We start from the raw sequence: 10,182 nt of genomic DNA, 5'->3' as shown, positions 1-10,182 counted from the left end.
AACCACTGATAAACCTTCGTCTCTATGTATTTGCCTGTTCTGGATATTTCATAAATATAGGATCATACAATATTTGTTGTTTTGTGTCTAACTTATTTCAGTCAGAAATTCAGAATAATGTTTTCAAGTTCATCCACATTGTAGCATGTATTAGAACTTCATTTCACTTTATGGCTGAATAATATTCCATTCTATGGATATACCACCTTATGTTTATTCATTCATCTGCTGATGGACACTTGGGTTGTTTCCACCTTTTGGCTATTGTGAATAGTGCTGTAATGAACACTGGTGTACAAGTATCTGTTTGTGTTCCTGATTTCAATTCTTTTGGGTATATACCTAGAAATGGAACAGCTGGGTCATATAGTAATTCTATCTTTAACCCTTTGAGGAACTGCCATGCTGTTTTCCACAGCAACTTCACCATTTTACAATCCCACCCAGCAATGGATGAAGTTCCAATTTCTCCACATCGTCACCAACACTTGTTATTTTGTTTTTCTTTCTGTTAAGAGCCATCCTTGTTGTTATTAGGTACTGTCAAGTGGATTCCGACTCGTAGCAACCCCATGTGACAGAATAGAACTGTCCCCTGAGTTTTCTTGGCTGTAATGTCTACAGAAGCAGATCACCAGGTCTTTTTCCCTCGGAGTTGCTGGGTGGGTTCAAACCAGCAACCTTTCTTTCATTTAGCAGCTGAGCTCTTAACTGTTGCATGACCAGGGCTCCTTAATAGCCATCCTAGTGGGGGGTGAAGTGGTATCTCATTGTCGTTTTGATGTGCATTTCCCTAATGACTAGTGATATTGAGCTTTTGGAGGGTTTTAAGCAGGGAAAAGGACATGATCTAGTTTACCTTATAGGGATGAAGTTGACACTGTTCTTGATCTCTAGTTAAGAAATAGAAAAACAGGCAAAAGTCATAACAGGGTAATGGTGCTTTGATAGAAGGTCAGAACATGGTGAAGTGTAGGGATTTGGCCAAAGCCAAGGGTGACTCCTTGTTCTGGGCTAGGCCTAACTGTAGGTGTTTATCATATGCAATTAAGCTGAAACCTAATCAAAGGATTTGTCTACACCTGCTTTTTTCTCCATCCACCCCCCCCCCCCAACAATATTATATAACAACTTTGGGCACATTGATTTCAGCTCTCAGATTTTTCAATTTTCCCCAACTTTATAACTTGAACCTTTTGTGGGAGTGAGGGATGCAAACAGTTAACACACTCAGCTGCTAACTCAAAGGTTGGAGGTTTGAGTCTACCCAGAGGTGCCTCAGAAGAAAGTCCTGGTGATCTACTTCTGAAAAATCAGCCATTGAAAATCCTACAGGGCACAGTTCTACTCTGACACACATGGGATTGCCATGAGTTGGAGTCCATTCGATGGCAACTGGTTTTCTGGTGGGGCACAGACGATTTTGCTTGCAAACAGGCAACTTCTTCCGTAGGGGAAGGGGTGTTCTAACCCATTTTATTTCTCCTGGAGCAGAAATAATTGGCACTAAAAACATCGACTTACAACCCCAACACTTCAGCTGAGGCTTGTTCTTGAATTAGACATTAAACAGTAAAGGAACACATTTCATAATAAGGCACTTTTCTTCTAAGAAGAAATCTGCAGGCTCTATTTATTGCAAGGTGTGAAATGGATCTGTTGGGTTAGTGATGATGGTGGGTGGAGATGTCAGGAAGGGGCAGGAGGTGGAGGGAGATCCTGGGAGGTGGTGGAGTTTGGCTTTTATGCTCTGGTAACCATCCATTACCAGGAACTATGAAACCACTGACATAGATGGAGTTTGTAGGTGAGGCGTGACAGTGCTTTCCCTGAGGCGCCTTTGGTGCAGCCCACACCACCTTACCTGGGTATCTGGGCCCCATTCCCCTCTCCATTTCATTTCTGCATTTCTCTGGCCAAGTCTGAGGCCTCAGCTCCATCGGTTTTGCCCTCACCGGAAGCCAGTGCACCTGCCCATCTGGTAGGAGCAGACGGAAAGCGGTGTGGTGCAGCTGCAGAATCCACAGGCCTTTCCGGCCCCAGGTCGGCCACCTCTGGGCAAACTCCAGGTTTTCCTTTGCTACCAAAGTCTCGGTCTGTCTCCAGCCTTCGCATTCCCAGAGACCCTCCTGGCCTCGCCTCTTTTCCGCGGGCTAAGACCCCAGCAGCCCCGGGAGTGGAGCGAAGGAGCCAACCGGCCCTGCCTGCCACGTTTACTCCAAGCGGGGGCTCTACCGGGCCCGCCCGCCGCCTCCTCGGGAAGCCCCTCGGTAGCCCACCGCCCGCAGCAGCCCCTAAACCTTCCGGGCCTGGCTCCTGCGAGGTAGAGCGAGGGGCGCCAGTCTATAGCCTGTCAGCACCACCAGCTCTGCAGGCGCGCGTTTAAAGGGCCTGGCGGCCCACCCAGCAAAGACGCCCCTCCCCGCGCCCGCCGCGCGCCCAGGCCGCACCCACTTGGGGGCGGTCCGCCGGGCCTAGTTCTCTGTCGGCACTTAAAGTGGGGGCGGGACTGCGCGCGGCGGAGCTGATTTCCTGCGAGGGCCGGGCAGGGGCTGCAGGGTCTGAACGCTGAGGTTGAGGTGAGCGAGGGCCGTGGAACTGCTCGGGGAGGCGCGCGACGGGGCCAGCGAGTGGGGAGGCTTGTGTGGCGCGGCAGTTCCGCGGAGGCACGGAAGGAGGCTCCGGCCGCCCCGGGCCGCTCCAGCCTCGCGCCAGGGCCCGGGCCAGGCGGCAGGGCCGGCGGCGGTCGTTCAGCCTCCGCTTGCTGCCTGGCGGAGCGGGAGAGACGAGGGAGGCGGAGGCTAGCGGGCGCGGGAATTGGCCCTCGGTGCGCGCCGTAGCGCGGCCTAGTAGGCGGTCGCTGAGCCCCCAGGGATAGCGATAAAGGAGGGAAGCGGAGGGCCGTTTGGGACCGGAGGGATTGGGACCCCCGTTCCCCCGTAGGCGCTCCCCCTCCCGGCCAGTCTGGCACCTCCCGGCCTCCACGCAGGCACCTGGCTCGCTTGGTCCGGCGCCGAGAGCGAAGGTAGCGGCGGTGACAGCGCCCCCTCTGGCCCGGCGCCGCCGCCACAGGCTTGGCGGGGGACCGTTTGCCCTGTGCGAGCCGGTTCGAGGCTGCCCGCAGGGGCCGATCCCTCCTCGGACCCGGGGGCCTTAGAGCTGCTTAGGGCACCCTGAACCAGGCGGAGAGCGTAGTCTCGCCTCCTTGGGCCGGGAAATGAAGAGTTGACTGTTTCCGAGGACCTCAGAAAAGGGCCCGAGCCTTTCAAAAGGCCTGGGCGGGACCGAGGGGTTTTCTGGGGAGAGGCCGTCACCCCGAGTCTTGGGCCCCTGATGTGGGGATGCAGATGTGGGATCTTTGGTGTTTGGAGGAGCTAGTGTGACCTGGAGGAGGCAACCAGTTGCCTGGTCACTCCGCAGGGCGGAGGGAATCCGCGCCTTGGTTTCGTTAGTGACTTTTCTTGCCCAGAGCCAGAGGGGTGGGGCTTCTGGGGGGCTGTTTTAGGACAGCTGTGGGCGTCCTTTCTGCATTGGAGAAGTGCTGTCTAGTGTCAGGGTGTCCCCATCATCTGGGGCACAAGTGTGAGCTGTGGGGAATGCATCCGCCAGGCAGGACTTTTGAAAGGCCTGCAGAGGAGTTACTGGAACGTCTTTTTGAAGGAAGAAGAATCTGCCTTTTAATGCCAAGTGAAGTTAGGCAAATATATATGCAAGGAGATTGGGTGAAAGAGCATTTCACCAGGTTCTCTAGACTCTTTTGTGACGGCTCTTAAAATACAAACCAAGCCTCACTCATCTAAGTGTGTCAGCCTGGAGCGGCTTTTCTCAAAGTGTGGCCATCAGCAGATGTTTGCCGTTGGCTGAGGTGCTTCTTGAAGTTTTCATTCATTGATTCAGGAAACATTTTTTGAGTGCCTACTGTGAGCCCTGGTGGTGCAATGGTTAAGTGCTTGGCTGCTAACAGAAAGGGTGGTGTTGAACCCACCAAGCCACTCTGCAGGAGAAAGAGCTTCTGTAAAGATCACAGCCAAGAAAACCCTATGGGGCAGTTCTACTCTGTGACATGGGTTGCTATGAATCGACTCACTGGCACCCAACAGCAACAACACTACGTGTCAGCTGCAGACAGATTTTACAGCTTTCTGGACCCCTTACTGAACCACAGTTCTTCTTGGGTGGTGCTTGGAAATCCATTTCGCACCTGGTGATTTAATGCTCACTGAAGTTTGAGAACTGTTGTCTAAGACAATAGGCAAACTACGATCAGCTGGTGAAATCCAGCCTGCTGCCTGTTTTTATGACTCATGAACTAAGAATGGTTTTTACGTTTTTAAATGATTGGGGGAAAAGTCAAGAATATTCCATGACGTGAAATTACACAAAACTCACAAAGCCCCTGCTGGTTCATTTAGCTGCTTTAGGGCTATAGCAGCAGAGTTGAGTAGTTTCGATAGGGACTACATGGCTGCAAAGCCTAAAATATTTGCTACAGTATCTGGATTTTAGAGAAAAGTTTGCCAACCGCTGGCCTAGAGGGAAAAAGGAAATATGATAGGGGAAAAAAAAAGCATCTGTTTAAAAATCATGTTTAAAAATTAATAAACAAAATGAATTTAGGTAAGTTTTATTTTCAAAAAAGCAGAGGGAATATTGCTCCATTCCGGATTAATGCAAAAATTTTAGATTAATGCAGACATTAGATAAGATTTCAACAGAGATTGTGAGCCTTTGCCCTTGGTAAGTTGACTAACCACACAGTTCTTCTCATAGGCTGGGTAAACTCATGGCCTGATACCATTTTCTTAAGAAACAAACTAACTCACAAGAAGAATGGCGTTTGTTGCAACACAAGGGGCCACGGTGGTTGACCAAACCACTCTGATGAAAAAATACCTGCAGTTTGTGGCAGCTCTCACTGATGTGAATACACGTGAGTGGATCTTTTTTTTTTTGTTATTAAGTAAGTGCATTAGTGTGACTAATTTATCTCAGTTCAAATGATGTGTATATTGAGATAAATAGTAACATTAAATTTTACCCCGATTTTCCTTTCTCTGTTGTGTGTTGAAGCAAAGTGATGAGTATTACTGGCTGGAGCCCCAAAGAGGCACATGTGTGTATGTACATGTGAATCTGTGTGCCTGTCTGTGCATGAACACGTGTATCTGGGAGCGTGAATGTGTGTGACTGGTTGTAGGGAACTAGTTATGTGCCTTCTGTTGGACGATGACAGTCAAACTGATAAGATCTGATTGCTTCATTTTAAATTATTAAAGTTGGTAATTTCAGGAACATTCTTAACATAATTTCAATTACCTGATGGTATGTTTTATCATTTACAGCTGATGAAACAAAGCTAAAAATGATGCAAGAAGTTAGTGAAAATTTTGAGGTACGAGCTTTATATTTTGTACTCTTCATTTTGAGGTAAATACATTATTCATATGTGCTTTCCTGCTGCTGCTCTGTCAGTCTTTTTATTGGTAACTCATAATTCATTGTCTTTCTTAATATAATTTACTGCATTTCAAAATTGAAATTTGGAAATTTTATACATAGTATTGTCTAAGTTCTTCACATTTAGTGGTAGTGAACCTCAAATTATGTTGAGGAGTGTTGGTTTTGTTTTGGTTGTTTAACATTTTTAAAATATAGTTTCTCTTTTAGGCATATAATTTCAGGATGCACTCACACTTGTGTTTTGAATTTGTTATGTTCAGATAATAGATGGCATGTTACTATGGAATGGGAACTGGACCCCTGTTGTGGCTCTACTACGTATAACTTAGATGACCTTGATTAAGCAGCTTATTTCTTCTGGGCCTCACATTCTACAATTTTATTTTGTCTCTGTCCATTTTTCTTCAATCCTTTTTATCTTTAGATTGAGTAGTTTCTATTGATTTGTCTCTTCAGGTTCATTGACTATCTTTCTGTTACTCTCTATCTGCTGTTAAGTATATCCTCTGATTTTTTTTTTTTTAATTGTGCTTTAAGTGAAAGTTTACAATTCAAGTTAGTCTCTCATACAAAAATTTATACATACATTGTTAGATGACCCTAGTTGCTCTCCCTGTGCTGTGACAGCACACTCCTCCTTTCCACCGTGGATTTTCCTTGTCCAGTCAACCAGCACATGACCCTCTCTGCCTTCTCATCTCACCCCTGGACAGGAGCTGCCCATTTAGTCTCGTGTATCTACTTGAGCTATGAAGCACACTCTGCGAGTATCATTTTATGTCCCATAGTCCAGTCGAATCTTTGTCTGAAGAGTTGGCCTTGGGAATGGTTTCAGTTTTGGGCTAACAGAAAGTCCAGGGGCCGTGTCTTCCGGGGTCCCTCCAGTCTCAGTCAAACCATTAAGTCTGGTCTTATCACCACAATTTGACTTCTGCACCCCAATTTTCTCCTGCTCCATCAGGTACTGTCTGTTGTGTTCCCTGTCCAGGCGGTCATTGGTGGTAGCCAGGCACCATCTGGTTCTTCTGGTCTCAGGCTCATGGAGTCTCTGGTTTATGTGGCCCTTTCTGTCTTTTGGGCTAATACTTTCCTTGTGTCTTTGGTGTTTTTCATCCTCCTTTACTCCAGGTGGTTGGGACCAATTGATGCATCTTAGATGGTCGCTTACTAGCTTTTAAGACCCCAGCCGCCACTCACCAAAGTAGGATGCAGAACATTTTCTTAAACTTCGTTAAGCCAGTTGACCTAGATTTCCCCGAAACCAGTGCTGCAGTGAATATGGGTGTGCATATATCTATTTGTGTGAGACTCTCATTTCTCTAGGATATATTCCAAGGAGTGGGATTGCTGGATCGTATGGTACTTCTATTTCTAGCTTTTTAAGGAAGCACCAAATCGATTTCCAAAGTGGTTGTACCATTTTACATTCCCACCAACAGAGTATAAGTGTTCCAGTCTTTCCACAACCTCTCCAACATTGATTATTTTGTGTTTTTTGGATTAATGCTAGCCTTCTTGGGGTGAGATGGTATCTCATTGTAGTTTTGATTTGCATTTCTCTAATGGCTAATGATCATGAGCATTTCCTCATGTGTCTTTTAGCCATCTCAACACGAGCTGTTTCTCTTTTCAATGCTGTTAGAGTTTATGTATTTTGGAGCCTTGTTGTTGGGTGCATAAGTATTTATTATATTCAATTACCTTTTCAGTCTCTTCTTTTGTTATGGGTTTATTTAGCTGTTCTACCTCTGTTTGTGTTAGTTTAGGTAGGTAGTGTGTTCCTAGAAATTTGTCTGTTTTCTCTAGGTTTTCAAATTTGTTAGAGTACAGTTTTCCATAGTATTCTGTTATGATTCTTTTAATTTCAGTTGGGTCTGTTGTGATATCACCCATCTCATCTCTTACACGGGTTATCTGCTTCCTCTTCTGTTTTTCTTTTGTCAGTTTGGCCAATGGTTTATCAATTTTGTTGGTCTTTTCACAAAACCAGCTTTTGGTCTTGTTAACTCTTTCAATTGTTTTTCTCTTCTCTATTTCATTTAATTCTGCTCTAATTCTTATTATTTCCTTTCTTCTGGTGCCCGAGGGCTTCTTTTGCTGTTCTCTTCCTGCTTGTTTGAGTTGTAGGGTTAATGTTTTGGTTTTTGGCCCTTCCTTCTTTTTGGATATGTGCATTTATAAACTGATCTCTGAGCACTGCTTTTGCTGTGTCCTAAAGGTTCTGGAAGGATGTGTTTTCATTTTTGTTTGATTCTATGAATTTCTTTATTACACCCTTAATTTCTTCTGTAATCCAGTAGTTTTTGAGCAAGGTGTTGTTCAGTTTCCATGTGTTTGATTTTTTTTCCTTGCTTTTTCTGTTATTGATTTCTACTCTTATGGTTTTCTGGTCAGAAAAGATGCTTTGTAATATTTTGATGCTTTGGATTTTGTTAAGGCTTGCTTTATGGCCTAATACGTGGTCTATTCTGGGGAAAGTTCCATGTGTGTTAGAAAAGAAAGTACACTTGGCTGCTGTTGGGTGGAGTGTTCAGTATATGTCTATGAGATCAAGTTGGTTGATTGTGGCATTTAGATCTTCCGTGTCTTTATTGAGCTTCTTTCTGGATGTTCTGTCCGTCACTGAAAGTGCTGTGTTGAAGTCTCCTACTATTATTATGGAGCTGTTTATCTCTCTTTTCAGTGCTTTTATATCCTCTGATTTTTTAATTTCAGTTATTGTGCTTTAAATTCTAGAATGTCCATTTTGGCCTTTTTAATGGATTTTGGTGCTCTGCAGAGATTCCCTATCTGTTCATTAATTAAGACCATATTTTCCTTTTATTCTTTGAACGTTTGTTAATGGCTGCTTTAAAGTCTTTGTTAAATCCAACATTTGGGCTATCTGATAGTTAATTTCTGTTGCTTGTGGGCCCCATTTTCCTGTTCGTTTGCATTGTATACTGGACATTGTGGGTGAAGTGTTATCAGTAGTCTCTATTCTGTTATTCCTCTGAAGAGTGCTAATTTTTTTTGTTGTTGTACTAAGCAGTCCGGTTACTCTCTGATCTCATTGAACTTTGTGCAGGCTTGGTTTTATGCTTTGTTAGGGAGCATTTGTGGAAAATCCAGAGTGTTTCCCAAGTTCCTTTAACTTGGTGGGATTCTACCTCCAAATTCTGTCTCCCTTTAGAGCTCATCAGAGGTAGATTTTAGGCTTTGTTGGGGCGGGCCTAGACTAGACTTTACTCTACAGCATGCTCCATCGTTGGCTGGATGTCTAGGGTGTTAATCAAGGTGTTTCAGAGGTCTTTGCACTCTGGCTGGACTTTAACCCCAAATCCTTAAACATTGCCTGACCTCTAGTATCTTTGTTCATCTTTTAGTCCCAAAGCTGCCATTCTCTTTTCCTTGGGTCCTTGAGTGTAGGTGTTTCATTAAAAATTCTTAAGCATTGGAGATGAAAGATAACTGAAACACAGTTCTTCCCCCCAAGGAATCCACTAGCTACTTGAGAACAGACTAATAAGGAGTCACACAACTCCTGAGATCACCCCCTTGTGGTATTGTATGAGACGGAGCCCCTAGAATTGTACACGGAGTTGCCTAGATGCCTTGACTCACAAGCCTGTCACTCATGATAATGAACCTTTAACTCCTTTCCCTTGTCCTCCAATTCCCCTCCAAACTAAACTTTTTTTTAAGTACCTTTTACAGCTCATGCGTTCTCATTTTTTGCCTTTGCATATATTTTTCTTAGAACCATCTGTTTTCTCACCTGTTCATGTGAATGACACCTCCTTGCCTCTCAGGGTTTAGCATAAGCATCACTTCTTCAAGAAGTGAAGTGGTTCTTGCCAGTAAATTATGTCTCCTTGTTATATGTTCCTTTAGTTGCCAGTACTTCTCTTTATCATAAGTCATTTTTTTTTTGTGTGTGTGTGATAACTGTCTTTATCACCATGCTACCACCTCTCCCGCCTCTGAGAGCATGAACTGTATCTACTCATCATCTTATCCCCACTGAGCACGTGATAGGCACTCAATAAACATTGGTTGAATGAATAAGCAAGGCAAAAGACCTGGGTGCTGGATTTGAATCCCACTTCCAGAACATATTGACTGTGGCATTTGGCAAGTTGTTGCACCTCTCCGAGCCTCTTTCTTTTTTGTGAAATGTAAACAATACATATCTTTGGGGTTGTGGTCACGACTGTGTAAGAAAGAAGAAAAGTGTTTGGCACACCAGTGCTCTGTAAATAATAACAGATAATACTTATTGAGCATTTACCGTAGACAGTGTTGTAAGCTTTGCATGTTTTCACTCATGTAATCTTCACAGTAGTCCCGTGAGGTAGGTAGGAAATACCATCCTCATTTAACTGATGGGGACACTGAGGCACAGAGAGGTTAAGCAACTGTCCAAGGTTTACACTTTCTAAGTGGGATCCAGATATTATGCTAAGAGTCTTTTTACTATCCTGCTGCCCTTGAGTCGATCCTGACTCATAGCGACCCTATAGGTCAGGGTAGAGCTGCCCCATAGGGTATCCAAGGAGCGGCTGGCTGGTGGATTTGAACTGGTGACTTTGGTTAGCCAAGCTCTTAACCACTGCACCATCAGGGCTCCCTTTTTACTAAACTATCTACTAAATAGTTTCATCTCCTATTCTCTTTTTATTTTATTTAAAAAAATTTTTTTTTTATTGTACTTTAGATGAAGGTTTACAGAACAAATAGTTT

The 10,182-nt window shown here is 44.6% G+C and overlaps 1 protein-coding gene across 1 annotated transcript in view; it reads left to right on the top strand.

The window, feature by feature from the left end:
- The first annotated feature begins 2,505 nt into the window (after positions 1-2,505).
- Positions 2,506-10,182, top strand: part of TRRAP (transformation/transcription domain associated protein) — a 135,835-nt gene continuing 128,158 nt past the window's right edge. Inside the window, exons 1-3 of the mRNA XM_023735339.1 lie at positions 2,506-2,579; positions 4,771-4,930; positions 5,343-5,392. Coding sequence (XP_023591107.1) covers positions 4,831-4,930; positions 5,343-5,392 — 150 coding nt within the window. The 5' untranslated portion in view covers positions 2,506-2,579; positions 4,771-4,830. The remainder of the gene's footprint in view (positions 2,580-4,770; positions 4,931-5,342; positions 5,393-10,182) is intronic.

This window comes from Trichechus manatus, unplaced genomic scaffold, assembly GCF_000243295.1.
Source record: "Trichechus manatus latirostris isolate Lorelei unplaced genomic scaffold, TriManLat1.0 scaffold00077, whole genome shotgun sequence".
Lineage (NCBI taxonomy): Eukaryota > Metazoa > Chordata > Mammalia > Sirenia > Trichechidae > Trichechus > Trichechus manatus.
This window is presented reverse-complemented; position numbering and strand designations above follow the sequence as displayed.